At 24.5% G+C, this 24,428-nt stretch overlaps 3 protein-coding genes across 6 annotated transcripts in view; 2 read left to right on the top strand and 1 right to left on the bottom strand.

Moving 5' to 3' along the window:
- Positions 1-10,905: 10,905 nt before the first annotated feature.
- Positions 10,906-13,172, top strand: Bma-ins-17 (Uncharacterized protein; the record flags this gene model as incomplete). Its single annotated transcript, XM_043079934.1, has 3 exons — positions 10,906-10,972; positions 11,559-11,669; positions 13,057-13,172. The coding sequence occupies 3 exons, from the start codon at positions 10,906-10,908 to the stop codon at positions 13,170-13,172; spliced, it is 294 nt and encodes a 97-aa protein (XP_042935868.1).
- Positions 13,173-13,197: 25 nt separating this feature from the next.
- On the bottom strand, positions 13,198-20,550 carry Bma-mau-2 (KIAA0892 protein, putative; the record flags this gene model as incomplete). Its single annotated transcript, XM_043079933.1, has 13 exons — positions 13,198-13,224; positions 13,761-13,888; positions 14,349-14,536; positions 15,150-15,355; positions 15,576-15,641; positions 16,063-16,140; positions 16,611-16,797; positions 17,610-17,791; positions 18,271-18,429; positions 18,863-18,985; positions 19,415-19,597; positions 19,925-20,044; positions 20,419-20,550. The coding sequence occupies 13 exons, from the start codon at positions 20,548-20,550 to the stop codon at positions 13,198-13,200; spliced, it is 1,779 nt and encodes a 592-aa protein (XP_042935867.1).
- A 1,936-nt stretch (positions 20,551-22,486) lies between these two features.
- The window catches only part of Bma-lin-10, a gene marked incomplete at both ends in the record, with an annotated part of 31,902 nt that continues 29,960 nt past the window's right edge, over positions 22,487-24,428 (top strand). For all 4 annotated transcript variants that reach the window (XM_043079932.1, XM_043079929.1, XM_043079931.1 and 1 more), the window contains one exon: positions 22,487-22,646. In XM_043079932.1, coding sequence (XP_042935866.1) covers positions 22,487-22,646 — 160 coding nt within the window. The remainder of the gene's footprint in view (positions 22,647-24,428) is intronic.

Here is a 24,428-nt window from a genome sequence, read left to right as displayed (position 1 = left end):
AGTGCCACCGTTTTCTTCTTCTGATAGAACTTTCGTTCAAAAATTTGTTTCGTCTATCATTCCTTTCCTTTTCCCTTCTTCCTTACCATCTCTTCTCCTTCTTTCTTTCTATCTATCATTCTCTTCATTTTCACTATCTTTATTGTTATTATTCTCAATTTTAAATATTATAGCTAGCTAAAGATAAAGCTGAAACAGAGGAAGAAGAAGAAGAGGAAGCTATTGTTAAAAAAAGATAAAGAAATTTAGGAGAGAGTATTGTTATTATGCTTCAAAGAATATAAGGTTGAAATGTCAACAAAGTGTGAACGAAGTAAGTTGGAAAGTTTGAAGAAGTTTAAGCTTACTGATGATGTTTATTCCTCGATTGAATGGAATGATAGATGATTATTCTTTTAGTGTATTTTCAACATTTTCCTCTATCTTCTCCATTCTTTCTCCACCGAAGCGATCCATTGATATTATTAGTTAGCTTCTCCCATTAATCCATTAAACATCATCAATTACCTTCACATTTATATGCAAATGCTGAGACATAAATAACATTGTATTTTATAATCAATAAATTATCATTTAAAAGTTAAAAATATGTTGCAGTATCATTTCATTAAATAATACGATGCAATAATACCAGCTGTCGAACAAAAAAAATCAAGAGTTTTGAAGCGAATGAAAATAACTTTCGGATGAAAAGAAATATTATATTAATTTTTCCTTTAGAAAAGTTTTCTTTCTTCTTTTTAATTGAATTGAAATTTTAATAAGATATATTTATGTATCATTTAGATTCTGTTTGGTGATCTTATTAAGGGGAAAAAAAAGGAAAGGAAAAGAAAAAATCTGAGATTGATTACTAATTATTTAGTTGGTAAGATATAAGACTGATTATTCACCATAGCATCAGGTTTCTTTTGTTATATGATTTTATGCTGATTTGACGCGATTCGAATTCATTATGAGCAGAATGAGCTTAAGCAAAAGAGCAAAGAAAAAAAAAAGAAAATAATTTCAGATTTTCAAAACAAGTTTTTATTATCAAAAGAATTAGAGCTACAGGTTTGAATTCGATCCAAAAAAAAAATTTTTTTTTTCATTAAACACATATATTAAGAAGTAAAAATCCATCTATAAAATGAATACGAAATATATTATTTCTTTCTATGCAACTAATCCATCCACATGATAATCGGTCCTATATATTATTGAATTATATTTTACACATATTTCGTGTATTTTACGTTTTCCTGCAGTATTAATTTCACCTCTATATTGTTGCAAATCTAAATCACCCATATATACATTGTCGTGTATTTCTTAATAGTTTCACTATTTATTCCTACATTTCTTGTTTATTCATATCTTTTTATTCATATATTTATGCATCCTTTTTAAATTATAAATTTAATGCCTAAATCTTTGCTATATTAAATATAAAGCAAATAATTTTATGTCAAAGAAAAGAAATATTTATTTCCAAATATGGAAAAGTTAGAAAATATGCCTGAATAAACTTTTCAAAAAAATATAGCGGGAAAAAAAATTGGAAAATGTTCAAAACAAAACAATAATTTTTCTTTTCTTTTGCAAGAAAACGAAACAAAATGATGATGCGAAAAAATTCCTTGTAGTAAAGGGCAAATTAGTGTAAATAAACACATAGCATTACGGATCAAATTGCAAAAATTTCATTACTATGATTAAAAATTTCTAATCATCAAAAAACCAAATTCTTTTTAAAAAAAAAAAAGAAAAAAAAAATCACTTTTGTTTAAATATAAAAAGAAATGAGGTCATCGAAAAAGAAAATCAAATCTTTTTTAACATTTCAAAATAATAAATAGATTTTGAAGAATTTTTCGGGCATTGCAAACATATTGCCAATATAAATGATTTAAAAAAAAAAAAAAAAAAAAAACTAATAAAACGATAAAAAATATGAAATTGTTCAAATGATGTTAATGCAAGTTGAATTGATTAATCGGTTAATTAATTAATTAGTACATTGAACACTATCACATTTTTCTAAGATAAAACGATTCTTCTTTCATTATCGCAAAAAGTGCAATGAATGTTTGAGAAAAGTATGTATTCAGCGAAGCATTTAGCATTTTCAAGTAACGAAAAAAAAAAAAAAATTGTCTTTTCTTTTATTTCCTTTTTTTAAAAAAATTGAAGAAAGGAAATGATAATGATTTCTTTGAAGAAAAAAAATTTTTGTCACTATTTGTTGTTACTAATGAGAAAATAAAAATATATTACCAATTTCATAATAATTTTAAATTCTACCTGAATCAATTTTTTGATATAATTATTGCAATTTTTTAACGAAATTTCATTATAACAATATTATTTATTCATCATAACACTAATTTGCTTTTTTTTCTAACACAATTTTTTTGTTCTTTTTAACACAGTTATTTTCTTCTCACCGCATGCATACAAAAATTTTTAATAAGTAACAAACAAAAAGTCGATCTGAAATTCACTTAAACTTTTGAAAAGCTGAATTTAAAAATTTTCATTTAAAATGTTTTGCTTTTCAATGATTCATGATGCAACACATCTATAGCTAATTATTTTCAAATTTTTATCGATTAATTTCAACGAAGTTGATTTTTCGCTGGAAACTCAAATTTCAGACAAAAAAAAAATGAAAGTATTGCTTTGTGAAGATAATTGATAGAAAAGTAATGAAAAACAGAATGAATTAAAGCAGTATGTTATTGGTTTAATTTTAGCTCTAAATTTCTATTTTTCAAATCAATTTAAATTAAAAACAAAAACGAAAAAATATTAGAAACCATAATTTTGCCAAATTTTTCATTAGGAAAGTAAAAAATTCAAAAAGCAATTTTTTAGAATTAAAAAAAAATGGAAAGTGTAATGGAAATCAGAAAACTTCTGATGATTGAACTAATCTAATTCATTTGTTCTTTTATTTTACCGGTTCAAAACTTCGATATTATCTGCAGTAAAAATTCTTTCTCTTATTATTTGCAAAGTCATTAAATATCAATAACTTCATTTTCCAAAAAATAATAATGGTAATTCAGTTTTGAAGTTCTCAAAATATGATACCAATAAATATTCAATTAAAAAATTTTAGTTTACAAAAACTAAAAGTATTGTTTTCAGCAAATGAGCTTTGCACCAGTGTTAAAATTATAGAAAGATATTTGTTCAGATAATTTGCTATTTTTTTTAAAAAATAATTTTAAGTGTTTTGCTGAATTTTTCTTCAGTACACTTGAAGATTCTTGCAAAATTCATGACGATTTGTCGTATCAAATTATTCGCAAAGCGGAAAACCTGAAAGATTGAAAGCATAGTGCAGATCATATATAATAAATAGCAATATAATATTGTCCAGCTAAGGAAAATGCTTGCCTAACAAACAAAAAAAAAAAAAAAAAACTGAAAACCTATGTATCACAGTCAGGTTTTGATCTTAATTGCTTTTCCGGTTCAGGTTAAAGTCCACGAAATATATCCATCCAATTAATAAACTATTAATCGGTAAGGCATATTTGTAATTTTCGAATGTTAATTCCTTTTTTTTTTTCACACTTTTGGATTATTTTCAAAATTCCGTTTTAAAATCGAAAATTTCAAATTTTCAAAAGTATCCAAATTCATTTTTAAAAGATTACATTATTTATAACAGGAACAAAAGAAAAATCTACATTTGCAATTTATAACAGGAAGAAATAATTTAGTTTTTATAGATTAGCAATAATAAACTTTTTAAATAAAATAAAAAATATTAGTTCTATTATTATGGTCGTTTTTTTTTATTCGTTTTTTAATTAGAAATTAAATGTATAAATCGTTACTAATTAAAATTAAGTATGCAAGTAACAAATACATTATTTGAAATTGTCGCTTATTCTAGTTTTAATTTTAGTTTTCTTGAAATCAGTGTTAAAATAGCGTATGTGCAAACTCAAAAGTTTTTATTAAATGTTAAAATATTTAAACTTGATATGTCAGTTCACCTTGAATTTACCCGTTCATAAAACACATATCACTCTAAATGGGTAAATTTTGCCTATCCAAACAGTTGGTGATTTACTTTTTAAACAAATTTTATTATACAAAAAAAAAACATCACTATTGCTTACATAATATCATTCAAAACGGCAGTTGTAAAATGATTAAATCTAATTAAGCACAATAAAAATTATATTTGTTAAAAGGTAAATAAAATTTAAAAGTATTTTTTAACAAAATGTGTCTGTGCGTTTTTTTTTTCTTTTTTTTTTAAGTATATCCTCAAATTAAAAAAGGCAAAATTCCATCAATAATCAAAAAGGAATTCCAATTTATAATCCTTTCTTCTTCGTTGTACTTCCGGTATTAAATTAAGATTTTTACTAAATTATATTAACTAATCTAAGTGTCATTATATTGGTAATTAATTAATATCCAAAACGCATTAAAGCATTTTATTCAATAATTTATAACTAAAGAATAATTTTTTTTTTTTTTTTTTATGATCAAAATTTAATGTGAAACATGAAAGTTTCGTTACATTTAAATTAAAATAAATATATTAACATCTGAGTGCAGAATGTTAGCAATTTATTTCATAAGCTTATATTTTTAGTAATAAATAAGTTTTCAGTTAAAAATTGCGAATAACATATTTTTTGAAATTGGAAATCATTTTGAAAAACTATCTTAACGGATGTTAATTAAAAGTTAAAATAATTGTGCGCATTTGCAGTGATAATGAATGCTTAGACTTTACTGATTTGATATTTATTATTTTTGGTCAAAAAATTAATTTCACATTTTTTGCTGCTTTTTCATTTGAATCATTTTTTCTTAAAAAAAAAAAAGTATTATAAGTGTTAAAAATTGAAAATTATATTAAATCATCTGAAAGAAAAGATTAAGAAATAAAAATATAGAAAAAATAAAAAAAAATTTTTTAAATATAGAAAAAATGAAGTTATGAAGTAAAAATTTAATGTAAAACTAGTTTGAAAAATAATTGAATAAAATAGTTTTTTTTTTTCTTTGAATACGAAATTATTAAAAAAGTTTCATTTTTTAATTCGCCTTTTCTTCTGCACAATGTAACTGGTAAAGTATTCAATCAGTTATAAATAATCATCAAAAATTTTTTCTGTTTAAAAGTAAACATAAAAAATGTAGAAATTTTCAACTTTTTTTTTCAAATATTCGTAAAATTTTTCGATTATTTTACAATACAATGAACATTTTATGTAAGTTATTGCATTTAATTAAAAAAAAATTTAATTAAAATTCAATTAAAATTTATATGTAAGAAAATAAAAAACAATGTAAAAATTCAACCTAAAAATTCAAAACTTTTTTTTAAAGAAAAATTTTAGTTACTTTGCTAAATTGAATTTGAACAAAATGAAATGAAAGCAAAACAAACAACCAAACAAATAGAAAAAAAAAAGTGAAATCTATTTTTTTTAAGAATTACGCAGATTTACTTAAATGTATATGAGAATTAGTTAGCACTCCATTATCAAATGCTAACAAAAAAATTCTTATCATTTTACTAAATGGGAGGATAAATTTTTATAAAACATAGAAGTTAACACTTATTTAATTTTGATTACTTACTTTGAGTTTTTTTTATTTGATTAAGTTGTTATTTATTGTTTTTGCCTCTAAAACTTGAAAAACTTGTACTTAAAGAAGCATTGTCAGCTTTTTAATCATAAGTAGACGTAGCTTATCCCTAGACAGTGACGTGAAATTACGTGAAATAATTCCATTAATTTAAGTATTGAATATTATTTCTATCTGTCAACGGTGTAACTTTGATTTTTACTTCAATTTCCTTTGATTTAACTCTAAATTAAGCATATTACTCTTTTTAAAACTTAATTAATCGAAAGTTCCGTAATACCATAAATCCTTAAAAGTTTAATCTCAAAAGTTTTTTTTCTTTTCCTTTTAAAAATATTCAATTCATGTAAAAGTAGGCATTTTAATATAATCCAATAATCCAAAATGCACTTTTTTAGCATTGGGAATCTCAAAATCGCATATTGCCTTCCTTGTTGAATTAATAATTCTTCCCCCTTTTTTTTAAAAAAAAAATGATAAATTTAAAACTTTATGAAATATTTTTCATATATTGTAAGGTCATTTTTTTTTTTTTTAATATTTTGTTTAGCAGTTAAAAAATTTTCAGCTACTTTTCATTTGTTTTGATGAAACTAACACAGTAATCAAAAGTTAAATAAATTGCCATTTGTCTTAAATTATGTTTTCATGCATTTTTTATGGTTGAAAATTTAGAAATTTAAATGTTTTGAAAAATTTGTAAATTAATTGATTAAAGCATTCATTTACCGCATTTTATGTGTGATATCAAATTCTAATGCACTGTATTATCCTTCGATTGTTTTTATTTAAAAACAAAATGTAATAAAAATTAATTTGTCTTTATTTTTTGTATTTTTAGTTAACCTGTGATGCGTTGTTATAATAATAATAAATATTTATTACTGTTATTAATTATTACCATTACTGTTATTATTATTAATATTACTATTAATTAATTATTAATGACAGTTTATTGAGAATTTATTAATTTATTAATGAATCAACATTTTTTATCAATATTTTACTATAATTATTTGCAATCGTTTTATTATTTACATGATTTCATTATCAAATAAAACAAACAAATACACAAATAAAATTATCACAATTATCACAATTTATAATGATTTTTTATCATAGATTAAATCATCATTATTCATTATTATTTGATAAGAACAATTGCTGTTTAGGTGACACTTTAGTTTGCTTTTTTATTTTCACGTAAGTATATTTTCACGTAAATGTATACATGCAAATATTCACTGTTGATTAATTTTTTCACTTTCAGGATTTCTCGAGAGTTTTGATCAGATGACTGAAAGAAAAATAGTAAATCAAACTAGTTCTTTTTAATAAAAGAGGAATGAAACGAAAGAAGAAAGAAGGGAAAGAAAAACAACAAACTTGTGGGTAATCAAGATTAAGATAATCAATATAATGATATTTTAAAATAATAGGAAATAATCATGATAACAGTTATTAGCTTATCATAATCATATTCAATGATGTTTTAATTAGCAAATAAAATTTAGTATATATGTATATATGCATGTATATAAATTTCCTGTAAAGCTTGAAAATGAAGTAATTGGAATCGAAGTAAATTAAAATGAAATATCTCAGTGCTGAACAATCGGAATTATCAATTAATATTGGTTTCTTGTAAATTCAAATTTTTTATTTACATTTTCTTTATTTACATCTTTTTTACAATTTTTTTTTTTTATATTTACTTTTTCAGGTAATAAAAAACACTTTAATTATTTCATAAATGCTTATTTATTATGATAAGCTAAATTCATTTATGTTATGTCGAATATTTGCACACGATTAATAAGTAATACTTTATATTGAATATTAAAAGAGTTGTGGTAATGAAATAACATTGAAATCTTTTATAAAAATTAATTATTAATGCAAAGTTTTTATTTTTATTTTAAAATTGTTAAATTAAAACTTTAAAAAAGCGCTTGCAATTTTTCAAAAAAAAAAAAAAAAAAAGGAATAATCTTGAGCAGTTATTTCGAGATGTTTTTCTAGAAAATGATCGACAATTACGTTAGTCGAATAAAATGCTGAAATCAAAAAAAAAATAACATTTTAAATTTATGTCAAATTTAGATATTATTAATTTGTAAGAAAAATACAGTAAAATATAAACATGAATTATTTGAAAAAATTGAAAATTTTTCAAATAATAATGGCTATTCTAAAATTTAACAACTTTGTTAGATTTCTAAATTTTGTCACAATTTTTTTTCTTCCCTTCGATTAATTTTTTTGCTTATTAACTTTTTAGTTTTATAAATTTTAACAAAATAAAAAAAACTTTTTTTTTTTTTCAAAACATATTGACATCTTTTACATCTCTCATATCTATGCAATACAATAAATTTTGTGTCATTGTGGATGAGAATTGGTGACAAATTATTCAAATACCCAATTCCTTCCGTCTATCAGCACTTTACTCCGTTGAGTTGAAAAAATGTTGAAAAATGATTTAACATTCTTTTCCATCTACCAATATTTTATCCGTTAAAGCATTTTTTTTTAAAAAAAAAAGGAAGAAAGAAAGCACAAAGTTTTAATTTTATTGTCACAAAGAAAAATGAAAAAGGAAAAAATTTTTTTTTTTTGTTACTAACATTTCTTTTTATTTCTTAACTTCAAACTTTTATACATTCATGATCCAACTTTTTTTTTTTCAATCAAAATTATTTTAAAATGTTTTTTTTTGTAGTTAAATTGGAATTTTAAAAAAAAAAAATGAAAAGAAAAAAAAAGATAAGAAAATGAAGAGGAAAATAAATTTTAAGAATTTATAACATTTATAAATGATAATCATAGAAAAATAAATGTAAAATTTTAGACTTATTAAAAAAGCATTAATAAATTAATGTTACAAAAAATTTTGTTCCAATAAACAACAAAAAAAAAAAAAAAATGGAAAGTAAAAATTTTGCAAATGGTTATAATCAATTTATTGCAGTTATTTTAATATAATTCAAAAATTTCAATTTATTTCCTTTCTATGAAAATTAAAATTTTATTGCAGTATTTTCTTTTCAATTTTAAAAAATATATTTTTTTTTCTATTAGTCTTCTTTCCTTCGTTTTTTTTTTCTTTTCCAACTGTTAAATTATAAATTATATTTCATTTTAATTTTAATTAACGTTTATTTACTTGGTTATGTAAATTGTTAACTCATTTATGCTTTTTGATATATTTGCAATTAACTTTTAAATTAGCCTATTAGATGGAAAAAAAAATGCCTAACATATAATACTTATACTATTTACTAATCACGTCATTTTCAACTTATGCAAATACAAATAATTAACATGAAAAATTTATAATTAATACAAATTTTTTTTTTTAAAGTAATTGAAAGAAGTAAGCAAAAGTATACGGTAATATAAGTATATGCTTCTTTAAATAAAATTTATGTTTCATTCATTTTTTTATTTTTTGTTTTTTCGTTTTTCCTACTAAATTTATTAGTAATATCGTTTGAAAATTTTATATCTGAAATTAATTTTTGCATACATTTTATTTCTATTCATTAATATTAACACAAAATTAGGATATACTATATTTTATTTTTTTTTAAATATTTTTTGCGTAATTTTATTTTTAATTAAACTAATTTATGCATTATTCATAGTAACTGTTAATGATAAATATATTTTTATCTATCTTTTATAAAATTTGAATCTTTTTACTCGTATTTTTTGCTTATTACTGTTTTTCTATGGGAAAATTTTTTGAATAAATTACCAAAAAGCAAAAGAATTTTTGTTTTTCATTTTTTTTTTCTCGATTTGAACTCTGTTTTTTTTTTTTTTTGGAAGGATATTAAAAAGGTGAAAAAAAAGTGAAAGATAAAAATAAAAGGAAAATGCACACTTTCTGTTAATGTTCATATCATTTCGAGAGATGAAATTTAATTAATAATATTTGAAAGTTTTAAGTTATGAATTTAAAATCATTAGATATAATTTTTTATTAAAAAAATAAAAAAGAAAAAGAATAACTGATAAATGGAAATTATTTGAATACTACTGGAGTAATAGTAATTAAGAAGGAGGAGATAAAGCATTCAGCTAATTAACATCTTCTAGTTCATCTACTTTACATGTTTACATGATTAGCATCAACTTAAAATTTAATTTCGTATATTTCCTATGCTATTTAAAAAATTCCTCAATCTAATCCACTCATATTCATTAGCTTAGATTAAATTAAAAATTGAAGCAAGTATGAAATCCAATGTTGACAATTAAATTAGATGTTTACGGATAAGTAATAATCATAAATAGAAACGGATGATATGATCATTACTAGAAAAATTAATTAGTTGCATAGAAGAATGATCAAAAAAAAAAATAAGTAAATGAGAAATATTAATTTAATTAAATAGATTAATGCAAAAACTAAAATGCATAGAATTAATAATTTAACATGAAAAATTTCAAAAAATGAGAAAACAAATATAGCAATGATATATTAAAAGAGAAAAAAAAGAAGAAAGAAGAAATAGGATTAAAAAGCAAAATAATGAACAAATAATGCTATTTAAAAAACGAAAAAAAAAAAGAAAATCAAAAAAAAAAAATGAAAGAAACGTTTTTTTTTTAAAAAAAAAATTAAATTAAAATTGAAAAGTTAAAGGAGAAATATTAGCATATGACATTATTTTAAAATAAGAAGAAAAAAGAAAATAGAAAGCAAATAAAAAGTGAAAAAGATTAATTTAAAAATGTCCAATAACAGGTCTCATTTATAGATATGAATAAATTGTTATTGCATAATATATTATTACGATGTTAATAATCATTTTACTTAATTTTTTTTTTTTTTTTTTTGACTAATGAGCAAGTTGTAAGTATATAATTTTATTCAGTTAGACATTAGTTAAAATATGGAATATATAAGTAAATGTAGTTTGTTTCTGATTAACAAAGTTGTCATGCATGGATGATTGAATCAAAAGCTTAGTGTTAATCAATGAGTAAACATTTTTATATTTATGTTTAGCATAAGTTTACTTATCATTTAATTAGTAGAAAGCAAATATTTGTTGTTATGCTTATGTGTAGTTTAAGATCTTGGTTTTGATAAGCTAATCATTAATATCACACATATTTAAACGTAGTAAAGTATAGTTCTGATTAATTTAAGTCAATATTCAAATTACATTTTACACTACGAAATCAATTTCAGGTCAACTAAAGACCTATTACGTTATTTATGTTATCAACAATATTATTGAGACAAACAATTTACTGATAAAGTGCTACTGATCAATTATGCGATTATCACAACGAATTTATCTGTGGTATTATTTATGCTCCATTCTTGGTTTATCAATAACAGGTACCACTTGTAAAATTTGTTTTTTTTTTTTTTTTTTTTACTTCTTATTTTATTAATTTGCGTAATTAATTAATTATTAAGTTTACAAATTGAATTAGTTACAATTTGTTTACGTTACGTTAAGCTATTAGTATTATTTAAAAAATATCATTCAAATGATTCAAATATTAGCAATTTAACAATGCATTAAAACTCATTCATCTCTCAAAATAATCCTTTGAAGTGTGAAATTTTTTGAAAACTTTTTAATTCTTCTCAATTATTTAATAAATCATGTCACACATTCATTTACACTTTAATTTTTCATTTTATTGATTTAAATTTAAATACAAAAGAAACAAAATCTACTATCGGCAAAAGAAAAAAACCAGGTCATTTAGATTGACCTGCTTAATTTTCTGCATTTTAAGCATATGTATTTAATTTTTACTATTAAATTTTTGTATTATAAACAGAATACGTGGAAGATTACCGGAACTGATTAATACTTTAATCCGAGGTATATTAATCAGCTGATCACGTTGATCATCACTGAAAATTTTTGATATTTAAAATAATCTTACTTTATCGATTGACATTTTTACAGCACAACATTTTGGATCATTGGTACTTTGTCCACCAGGTGGTCAATCATTTGCAACAGCTTACATGATGGCATGTGAAATGAAGAAACGACGTCGCAGAAAGAGAGATTTTGGTAAAAAAAAAAAAAAAAAAATAATCCTGAAAGTTAAATTATCCTAAAATTACTCCAAAATGAATGCAATTTTAGTTTAAGTATCACTTATGATTTCATAAGAGACATTTCAATATTTCAATTAAAAAAAAAAATACATTTCGATAAGTGTACATAAGCACATTAGAATGCATTTAATAATTTTACAAATTTTGAGCATTAATTACTTCCATGCAATTAAGAACTCAACTAATTTTAATCGATTCAAGAAAATTTGCTTTAACATAAAAAATAAAAAAAAGAAACAAATTTTAATTAAAACCAGAACCAACTCTCCTCACTTCTTCCTATTTTTTTTTTTTTTATTATTATCGTTTTGTTCGAACATTAATGATAGCAACAATTATCAAATGATGCAATTCTTAATTAAAAATGAAGTTAAAATGATTTTAAATTATTTAGAAAAAATGAAATTAAAATGATTTTAAATTATTTAGGAAAAATGAATCGTTTAAATTTGTTTTTTTTCTTTTTTTTTTTGAATTTTATCAATTTTTCGCAGTGACTTAAACTGCTCACGATACTTATTCAGCATTAGTTGATAAATATTCTGAGAGAAAAAAGAAAACATCATTTCTGAAAAAAAATAGTTGACGAATAAAAATTACTTTTTATTTTTTTCTTCTGGATATATATTTAATCAATTATTGAGCTTATGAGCACCTTGAAAATTGTCCAATAATGAAAGGATATGTTTAATTTCTAAACTACAATCCATAATAAATATTTCACAAAACATTTAATGACCTAATAACTTTCATTTTGCACAAAGCATCTAACACAAAAAACATTGAATTAAATTCAACCGGAAGGAAAAATTCCCATAATTTACATGCAGTATTTGCAAAAAAAATAAATAAATAAAAATAAAATAAAAATCACATTTACATTTGCATCCATGTATATGATGCAGACTAGACAGAAAAAGATAGAAAATAAATAAACAAATAAAAACAAAACATAGCACACAATAAGAGCAAATATATTTGATGAGAAAAATTGAAGTATGAAATCTGAATTACAACAGCATAAAAAACAAATCTCTGACAAGGAACAATGAATAAATTTTCAAATGACCTTAGGTCCAAAGCTTGCAAAAAATAAATTCACATGAATATAAGAATATCTAAAATAACTTAAAATATTTTAAAAAAGAAAAAAAAAAAAGAGTATCCTTCGAATATATTATTTTGAATATTATAAATAATGTAAAATTGTACTATATTTTTTTTAAATAAACAGATGAATTTCGACGTCAACAAGTGAATCTATCTTTTTGAAACAAGTAATACAATTTGAAAATGAAATTTAATTTTAACCTAAAATTAAAAATTATTTCCTATTTCAGGAAGTTTGATGCGACCAGCAACACTGAAAGAAGTTCAAAATATATGTTGTGAAGTTGGCTGTGAACTACGAGATCTATTGAATTACTGCGATCCATTTGGCTGGCTTGATAGCTAATCAGTCTAATTTTTTTTTGTCTTGATTATAATCCGTCTGTACCACCTTCCCACTGAAAATATCATTTAGTTATTACTGCTGAAAAACAACCTTTGATTCTATTGAAGTTCAAATTACATTTTCAAGTTGAATTTAAAAAAAAAAAATACAACTAGTAGGAATGTATATCTTTCTATAATGAAAAACTTTAAATAAGAAGATTAAATAATTCCTCTAATTAATAGCTCAATAAATTAACTTGAACAAAAAAAAAAAAAAAAATGATAGGTTGCTAGCAAATAAAATTACACTGAAATTATACTTTAATAAGATTTTTTGTAAACATTTGATACATTATAGACTTCTTGATTAGGGAAGTCATTCCTAAAATTTTAATTAAAACTCACCGAAACGGTAAATTACAAAACAATGTATTTTCAAAATAACACATACGTTATATAAATGGGAAGTGCTTATGTATATGAAAAAATTTTAGCATTAATAAAAAAAAAAAAATTTTGAAAATCAAATACAATATTAACTTATTAAATTTATGATATATTTTTATAAAATATATCAACATTTTTATTTTAAATTATTAAAACATACCTGAATTAATGAATGTGCAGATGAATTAACAGCATCATGTACAGCTTGAGAAATGTGCGCTTGCATTTGATCAAATTTCATTTTAACACTTTTCGATTGCTCAACATGCCCATATTGCACTTGAGTCTCTAAAAATCATTTCAATAGTTTAATAAAAAATTTCCAAGTAAAAGAGAGAGACTAGACCTTGACTTTCTTGCCGCTAAAAAAAGTATTTTTAATGCTTGAAATTGTTACTTTTTACAAGCTAATTTTGATACTACAAATTTCATTGGGTTAAACTTGATCATCTCTTTTGATACTTAATTTTCATTACAAAATTTAATACATTCATATATTCCCTGCTGTGTAACAATTAATTAGCAATAAAATTCAGAACACCAACAGCTATTGCTTTGTAGCGAGTTAAATTTATATCTAAAAGATATTAAAAAAACCTAACTAATCAGGTTTTTTTTTTGCTATTAAATATTTCAAAATTTTGACGACCTACCAACAACAAATTTAATAATCGACTGCAAAATTAGCTTTAAATCTTGAACACAAAATTTAATTATTTTCCATTTCCCTTTAGAAATGAAAACTAACCGTAAATAATTTGATTTAACCATAGTGCTAACGAATGATCGGAACTTTTTGTTGCAAAATTATTTGCAGCAATTAACATATCTGGAACGTCAACAGCAACTAGCTTAGCGGAAAGAAGTGTTGCAAGAGCTTGTATCCGTGGTACACCTTCATCACGTACGATTGTTACACTATCTGTTATATGACTCCTGCAAGTTTTTTTTAATACTACCAAAAAATAAAAACAAAAATTGCTAAAATATATTGCTGCACGCATATCCATATAGTTTGTTATCTTTTGCTTCTTTTTTTTTTAAATTCATTTTTATTTATATGATGATATTTGTCCATTTTATGTCAATTCATTTCTGGAAAACTTATGTATTACTTGAATTATTATTATGAATTCTTATGTAACAATTATCAAAGAGTAATGTCAAGAACTACCATAATTAGTAATTGAAAGTTATCAAGTCTCACCTCAAGGTGATTGTTATTTATGCTAGTAGTATTAGAATATTATTGTTACTGAGATGAAAACCAATATTGTCTGTGTTTAGCAATAATAAAAAAGAAATTAAAGCAAATTACTCCGAGATCTTTCTCATAAATAAGAATAACTTTAGATGACTATTCATGAAACGTAAATTATACTAAAACTGTTTAATCGAATAATAAGTAAATTAAGCTAAACTGTAGTTATTGCAATTTTTCAAAGAATTATTCTGATCTTCAGAATTATCATCTTTCAACTATAAAAAAAAAAAAAAAAAAAAAAAAAAAAAACAGCACAATTTGCATATTAGGAAAAGTTAAACTCACTTAGCTTCCTGCAATCTAGAATGTAAGTAAGAATGCAATGCATGCACGAAATGAGCTGATGCTTTCAGGAGAGATGAACTGGATTGCAATTTGCCAGGTGTAATTCTTTCGAATAATCCGTAAAAATCAGCTTCACGACATGTCATCAAATACAGGATAGCTAAGCTTAAGTTTACTACAGTCCATGATTCTGTGTCTTTCGCTGTCTATAAATGTACAATTTATTTAATACTTCATTGTCTAAAAATTTTGAAACAATAATTTGGAAAAAAAAAAGAACAATATGAAGCACAAAGTGTCTATTACGTGATGCAAACACGTATGCATGTATATTTACGTTGAATAATACTGACGTATTTTCAGAAGAACAAAAAATTATCAAGGCTTATGTTATGAATTTCTAATATATCTGAATTAGTGATTTACTCTTAGAGCAGCCTGAAACTGTCGCTCTGCATCATCGGGTAAACGCACAAACCAGCAGTACATACCCTTAAAAAAAACATATATTTAATTCAAGAATAATGAGTGAAACAAATTATCTAATTTAGCTGATTCTCTAAATTCTGATAGATCAAAGCAAATAATTACCTATAATTGTAATAAGTAATTGTCAATAATTCATTATTTTTCTGTTTTTTTTTTTTTTTGTCTTTTCATCATTTTTTCTCTATTTTTATCAATCAACCACAAACTAACTTTATTAAAAATATAATGTTTACTGTTGGAGTATACGAAATACTAGCCAAAAAAACATCTGATTAGCTACAATGTTACCTACTTTAAAAGTTGGAAAGAAATAATCACAGAAATTAACGTCAAAATAATCATAGAAATTAACGATAACCTTATATCCTCGCAAAAAAAAAAAAAAAAAAACTATCAAAATTGGTATTTGTAACAGAGTGCTTACTAGTAATGTATGCAATTGAGCTTCAAAATGACTAAATAAATCGGTACTTTGTCTCATTCGTTCCATCATAGCACCCAGCTGAAATGTTTTAGCATTTTATACTAATGCAAAATTATTTCTCACATTTTTCACAATTATTTCTCACAACAGAAAAATCTAAACTTTTTTAAAATTTCCCAATTCTCAAAATACTTTTTTCATCATATAAAAAGTAATAGTTTTCATATCAAGTAGTATATGGAAACTGCAACAATCAAGCAGAATCGAAATATAGCAAAAGCTTTACGATTTTAATACTAATTCTTGACTTCAGTCACCAGCAAACGAGTAATCCGTTTATCAAATTATCAAATTTCTAAATGATCCTATAGTATTTCTTTTTATAAATTTATATTACTCTTATATGTATATGTATTAAAGACGTGGAAGAAGTGAAAATATCCTAAGTCAGACATAATATATAAATCATAAGTGTTACATGAGATATTTTAAAATTTCTTGAATATACTACCACAACACAATGACAACAAAAATACGATAAAGCTTACAACACTTATAGTTTCCAGCGGTCGTGCTAGCATCAATTGCGCGGCGGAAATATTCTCTAAGAGTATAATTTCAAATGCAGCCAATGAATCCAACGCTCCACGCCTTATTACTGGCCAATTTGATTTAGTCATTAAACGTCGCATATCAGTGATATGTCGCATAGCAATCGAATGATATTTATGAGCTCTGTAAAATGCAAAGATAAACACTTTAAACTACTTATTAATTTCTTTTCAATATAAAATTAATAAATGTGTTTAGCAGAAAGAGAAATACCAATGTTTTGCATAATATATCTTGTCATTAGACAAATACAGTATTGTTTTATTATAAGATCATTGTACTGTGAATATATCACTTCACAATCCCTAATCATCGATCATAATTGAGTTCAGCTTGGCAGGCTTTGATATGTTTGAGTTTAAAATTTCAATATTTGAATTTTTCATATAACACTAAATAAATTTTAATTTCTTTCAAATAGATCAAAATTCGACGTTTTTTCTATAGAACGAAATTAGCATTTTACACTTCACAAAGCATTAAATAAATTCCACTTAAGTAATTGGTAAAAGGGGACAGATATAAGTCAAATATTCCCTATATCTATACATTTGAAGCAAATAATCCAAACCACTGAAACAAATTTCTGGCTCGAAAGACACTTCCCAAATTCAATTTTAACAAATTCCTGTAAAATCCTTCACGACAAGCAGCTGTATGGGATATATGAAACAAATCCGCCATGTAAATTTAACAACGAATTTGTGATTAAACTCCCTTCCACTTTTGCCACCATTGATTTGATAACATTTGCAATGAAATGCAGCGTATCATGCCCAGTATTGGTGGCTTAAACATAGTTACCAGGAACGAACCTTCTCATTCAGCTTACTACCATCAGGAACCACTACACCAAGAGGTACACTACCTACCGCTGCCATAAATTACTGTTTAAGAAATTAGATTAAAAAAAATTAACCAATATAATACTTAACCGTTCAATTTGGCATGTCTGTAAACTTTGTATCACAGTTAGTACGTATGTAAGTGCAATTAACGTTTCTTTACCCATCCAATCAAATGTTGGCAATACTACCGGGACTGTTTCACCATAGGTTAATTTCATCGTTTGCACCAATGTTTGCAATTGTCGTAAACATGTTTTTGTGCTTTTTAACTGCAAAAAATAAAATATTGGATAAAAAAAAATTTGAAAAATGAAATGAAAATATTGTTGATTAATGTGAAATTTAGTCAAAAATTTCAGTAATCTAACATTAAAGTAATCGAATTCATCATTTTCTTTAATCTAAACGATTAATTCAAATATCGAATTGATATATTTAATTAAATTATGAAATGAAAAATTCCAAAAGGTTTTCAATTTTTTTTTTTTCAAATTTATATATATGAATCAAATTTAATTGCTCCAAACACAAAATTGACGCTTTTTGACTAATTCAAATTAGATTAAAAACTCGAAATATCATGAAGTCTAAAATGGAATCAGCTTTCAGCTTTTGAATTTATTATTTGAAGATTTAGAAATTTGAATTAAAACAACGCCAATTTCACATTAGTACTTAAACCAAATTTTTTGATTACATATAACTTATAAATGGTAAAATTTGCCAACTTTAATGAAGCACAACAAACCAAGCCAGCTGATATGAAGAAACAAATTTGAACAGTACAACAGAAAGCTTTGATATAATCCAAACATGCGTTATCAGCATTCAGTGTTACTAATTTTTCACTTACTTCCATTATACTTTTCATCAGTTCTTCTTCTCTGCTTAAATCCATCGATATAATCTGTAATATTTAGAGGAATAAAAAAATTCATCATACTGATGACTAAATTAAAATTGTTTAATAAATACAGAATCTAACTGTTTTGCCAGACTATACTTTGCACATAAAAAAATATTTTTTGATTTTTTTCCGGAAAGGGTAAAATAATTTTAGGACATCTCATTAATTTCTAATGATAACAAATTCTAGTGATAAAAAACTGAAGCATAAATGTGACTATACAGTATCGCCATTTTGTTATGTAAAAATTTAAGATTTTTTTTTTTTTCAAATCAATCTATGTACATTATCAAGTACCTTTTTTTTCCTCAATGATTTTTACTAAAATTGTAAGAATCGAAAATTTGGATAACGTTAAGCTTTTCTGTTATTGTATGAAATAATTCTTTAAAATTTTCACAGATTGTTATACTATTTAATTTCAGAATTTTACCATAGCAGAAGAAAGACGAAAATAGCATTCTAAAGCTGGATCATCAAGCTGATTGAATAGTGATGCTCCAGCTTCTACTATTTCACTTGCATTACTCCAATCATTCATTGCTCCATAGATTTCCTGAAACTCTTTATCCAATCCGAATTATTTTTTCACTCAAACTGATCGGTCAATCTTTTGAACTACCAAACAGCTCTCACATTTATCATATTAAGACAGCTCATATTATTCTGTCACCTTGAAAAAAGCTAATCACTTCACTACCAAAATAACTTTTTACTTTTTTAACAAAGACAAATTATTTCCTTAGTAGCATAAATTGTTCACTTAATTACTGGTGGTAAAATTAAATAAGTAATTGCCAGCTATTAAATTAGCTAATTACCAAGAACAGCAATATTAATAATAAACGAATAAGTCCAAAAATTTTTTTAAAAGAATTCCTTAAAACAGCATACATCTATGTCCTATTTTGATGTTGTAGGATCATTGATAAAGATTAGTTTAAAAAAAAAAAAAACCAGAAACAGAAAAGAAGGAAAGCAATACCGCAAGCAGGAATAGGAGACGTGCATGAATAAGAGGAAAATCTCGGGAATGTGCCGATTCCTTCCTTAATAACTGTTTCACTGGTTCAAATATTTTTAGTTGCATATATACTTCGGCAATTGAGCAAGCTATTTCTACTCGATATTTAGTATATTCAGCACCAGCTTCTTTCATTCCATGATACTAAAAAGTTAAACGTTAAACAAACAAAAAAAAATTATGAAACGGTAAAAATTTAATGAAATAATATTGGGCAAATATAAAAAGTTAATAGCATGGATGTAAAACTGAACTACATATATGCTAATAATAATAATAATAATAATCTAATTCCAGTACTTCAACACTAAACAGTATAAATTTCCATTGTATCATAAGTGTATATTAATAAAAAGTATATGCTTTAAAAATTTTTCTGTACTAACAACAGTATATTCTCTGTCAGTAACAATATTAATAAAAGCTTTATTATTTTACTAATGGAAAATTTAATAAAAATGAACAGAATACCGCTTGTTCCAAATGATGCCTTGCTAATTCAATATTCTTCGTATAATAGAAATATAATTTTCCAATTTGAAAATTCACAAATGAAGTCATTTCATGCGTCATTAGAGTTTTAAAACATGCCTAAATTGGACTACTCGATAGCTAATTAATTACGTAATTACAGTGAATTTAATACAAAAAAATTTCCGAAAAAAATCTGAAATTAATGAAATTTTGAAAAAAAAATATATTGGAAAAAATGATTTGACTATTGAATTTAATGAAGTGTTTATGTGCTTCTTAAAAGGATACAACTAAGTTATTTATTCGCAAACAAAAATTGAAACAAAAATTCAGATTTTGCAAATGAATTTTTTCTTTTTTTTTTTTTTTTTTTTTTAAATATTGCACAGATAAAAAAGAAACTTCCTCAACTACATATAAAAATAAAGCATTTCTCGAGGAAGTAATAAAAATTTTAACATAAATATTCAAAAAAAAAATATATAACAAACCTTTAAACATTTAATAGCCATTTTATATTTAGGAGGATTGTGTGATCGGAAAAATTCAGCCCCTTCTAATAATAACACGGCTGCTTGATCAAACAAATACCGTTCCGGCATATAATTTTCCACCACACTCATCCTGAAATAAAACAAACTTAAAATTGATTTTTATGTTCAATCATTTTTTTAATCATTTTAATCTCTACGCATAAAAAAAAAAAAAAAAAAAACAAACAAACAAAGAACACAAACAAAGCATAAATACACATTATAATTCTCTTAAATATGGCTTTTACATTTTTATTGCAATTTTAATAGCATACAGCAATTCTTTCTTTTTTTTTTAAAAAAAAAACATTTCCGGAATTATCCTATGAAGACAAAATATGGATTGTATGCTATTTTTCACTTCCGGAAATACTTCCATTATTCTAATATCCTTTCTTTTTTTCAAATTTTTAGAATAATTTTTCATAGTATGCGCTATATTAATTATAGGTTATTATCTTTCCACTTCAAATTATTTTCCTCTATACTTATCTCAATCGTAATTTACGTATATAAAACACTTTATAACATAACAATTATACTATCTTCAAAATCGGAAATTACAAATACGGCCTAAGTAATAGAAAAATAGCGTAAAAAGTTTGCAAATTTTTTATGGATAATACTTAAATAATTAATTTTACCAGTATCACATACATAAATAATTCATTACACAGCAAATAATATACAAAAATTTTACAAATAATTTGTGAGTAAATATTTAATATAACAAATGTTTACAAAATAATACTAAAATTAGTTTATTCGTATATTTCAAGACAAACAAAAAAAAAAAATGTATCAAACGTATGCTATACATTAATCATACCAAAATTTTCTTGATACTTCAACGTACGTCTTAAAAATAACACAATACACTACTACGTCATATTTTACGCCATTTTTACGTTTTCATTGCAAATGAAATTGTAGTAAATAAAATTGGTGCAAGATAACAACACTTCTTCATCCGTCAATTAATTTCTACCCACTGTCACTCCTACCCAATTATATTCTTCTAATCAAATCTCTCTTTTCCTTCCCTCCTCTGTCTTTCAAGTAATACTGCAACGCTATGCTTGCAGCGTAGTGTAGTTGCACTGCAGCGTAAATTGTCGAAGTGAAAGCCATTGATGAAAAGAAAAGAATACATATCGGCCGGGTTAGTAGTCGTAACACCACCATCATCGCCATCACTCAGCTAAGTGACAACAGGACGACGGCGTATCGATCGTGTACGTATGTATGTGTCTGTGTCTGTATATGTGTATGTGGGTATGTGTGTGTGTGTGCGTGTATGTGTATCTGTATACGTCTGTGTATGTGAAACTCAGCTGGGTATGTAAAGTTCATTGATTATAATATGTATATATATATGTGTGTGTGTGTGTGTGTGTGTATGTGTATGTATGTGTGTATTTGTATATTTAGCTTCTACAAGGCTTACATACACACATAAACAAATAACACTTCGTTTCTTTATTTTTACACAAAACTAAGGCTAAGAATAAGCTGTTTGTATTGCTTATTTCCTATGTTCTGTTGACTGGTCACTCCGTCAGATTCCATCGGTCATTCCTTCAGATTCCATCGGTCACTCCGTCAGATTCCATCGGTCAATTTGTCCACTACACTACACCAATTGTTTCTCTTTTACTTCCTTCATTTTGATATCTTTGCAAAAATCATTTAAATATTTTTAAATGATGAAAAGAGAAATGATAAATTGATGAGATTTGATGAAGTAAAATAGCTTAATCGGAGCAATTATATTTTTAATCAAAATTGTTAAAATGATAAGTGATAATAATTGATTACAGCTTTTCCGGAATTGTATGATAAAAAACCGGTTAAAATGGGTAATTGCGGGTTTGTTGAAACTGCCATACATACTGTCCTACAACTACTACTGCTATTATTATTACTATTCCAATCTTGACCCGTAATTTATTTCTTGCTAACTGTATTATTGTTTTATTTTTATTATCTTAAATTATCATATATTTTCTATTTATTAAATTAACGGATGACAATGCAAACAGATGATCATTCCGGTTTCATTCCGTCTTCCGTACCGGATGTTGATTGCACCACATCATCTGGAACAGCAACGGCAACTACAGTGGTAGCAGCAGCACCACAGTCATCCGAAAGTTGTAGCAGCGTGGAATCAAATTTTACGAATGGTATGCTTTTAAGTTCACGTGGACTTTACGTGAATTTTAATTAGAACAAACGGAAATTTCTTTTAATATTTTGTCTTTTATTTTAACGAGCTGCACTGAATGGAGAGATTTTTGAGCAAGAATAGTTCAATAACTGTAATGTTTGATGTATGAATCATTTAACATTGACATCTTTAAATAAGTGACATGTGAACTTTTAAATGAGAGGGAATTAATTTCATTTCGATTTATTCTTTAGATTAATACTAACGGTTCATTTCATTAAAAAAAAGAAAAGACAAAAAACAAATAACAATTACGAAAAAAGTATCTGTATTAAAAGTTGACCAGAAATTTCTTTTTTTTTTTTTTTTGCCAGAAAATTTTAAAAAACAATTTTAAAAGACAATTAACGGAAAAATTTTTTAAAACAACTCTCCGATAACAACCGGTTGTAATCGATTTTGCTAGAAAAAAAAATTTTTTCTAGTTCATTTTAACAAGTAAAAATTTAAATTGAAAAAAGTCTTTTTTTTTTTTTTTGTTTTCGGTTTCATATTTATCCTAGTAATTCTATAATTATGTCAGATAATTGAAATTTAAGGTTTCAGCATTTGGAGTCGAAGATTAGGAATGATATGATGAAGGGGGATTTCAGGAAGTATAGAGAGGGAGGGAAAAGGTATTTAAGAAATGATACGATGCTATGATCGAATTTCGATCTATGATCTTTGAAATTGGTAGGAGTGATTTAGCCAGTTAATATATGTATATGTCATAAAGCTTTTCTCTTCTTTGTCGATTTAAAATCAAATTTTGCCTGGATAAAATTCTTGTATGGTAGGAAAGATAAAGACGTAGGAGAAGGGGGATGTTACTGGATACGTGTATACGTGTTACCTGATGAATTTAAATGGAGTTTGACGTGAAAATGACGTAACAAGAAATTGTTATAGTCAGCGAATGATTTTATTCGTTAACGAAAGTGATTGCTCCGCAATATTTCAGTTTTTCCATAGACTGTACGTAAAAAAAGACGAACAGTTTCACGTGATAATGTTGTAAGTAAGTGTTGTTCATTGAAGTGGAGGAGATTAGTTTGACGTGAAAATGACGTATGCAGCGTGAAGGCATAATGATAAATTATTATAGTCAGCGAATGATTTTATTTGTTAATGAAAATGATTCCTCCGCAATATTTCAATTTTTCCATAGATTGTACGTAAAAAAAGATGAACAGTTAGTTTCACGTGAGAATGTCGTAAATAACTCAAAATAAGAAACGATATAAAAAATAATGATACGCTAAAACTTTTTCTTCTATTTTTAAATATATTTGCATAAAATACCTTTATATATCTTTTAATATTTAATCATACAAATCATTCACGTAATTTTGGTTTGGAAAAATTTTTCTAACTTGAAAAACATTCAAGAAAACGATACGAAATTGATAAAATCTAAAGATATGAAAAGAATATTCAAAAAATATTATCAATTTATTCATTGTTAAATTTATCATAAAGTTAAATGTTTTGATGATAGCAATAAGATCCGTTAATTATCTGAAAATTATTCTTGCATTCTCGAATCTTCCAATAATTCATTCTTGGATTAAAACTTAATTAAGTAGGGAGATGGGCATATCTGATATTTTTCATTTTCATTTCATTTCATATTTCCATTTTAATTACATACTTGACAACAATCTTAATCGTTATTTCCTCTTTTTTCTTTCTTTGGAAATTTAGAGGAATGATGGATCATTTAATATGATATCAAATAGTCGAGAATTTCAGTGCA

This window comes from Brugia malayi (genome assembly GCF_000002995.4).
Source record: "Brugia malayi strain FR3 genome assembly, contig: Bm_v4_Chr3_scaffold_001, whole genome shotgun sequence".
In the NCBI taxonomy this organism is placed as follows: domain Eukaryota; kingdom Metazoa; phylum Nematoda; class Chromadorea; order Rhabditida; family Onchocercidae; genus Brugia; species Brugia malayi.
The sequence above is the reverse complement of the archived record's forward strand: the minus strand, read 5'-3'. Positions and strand labels throughout refer to the sequence as shown.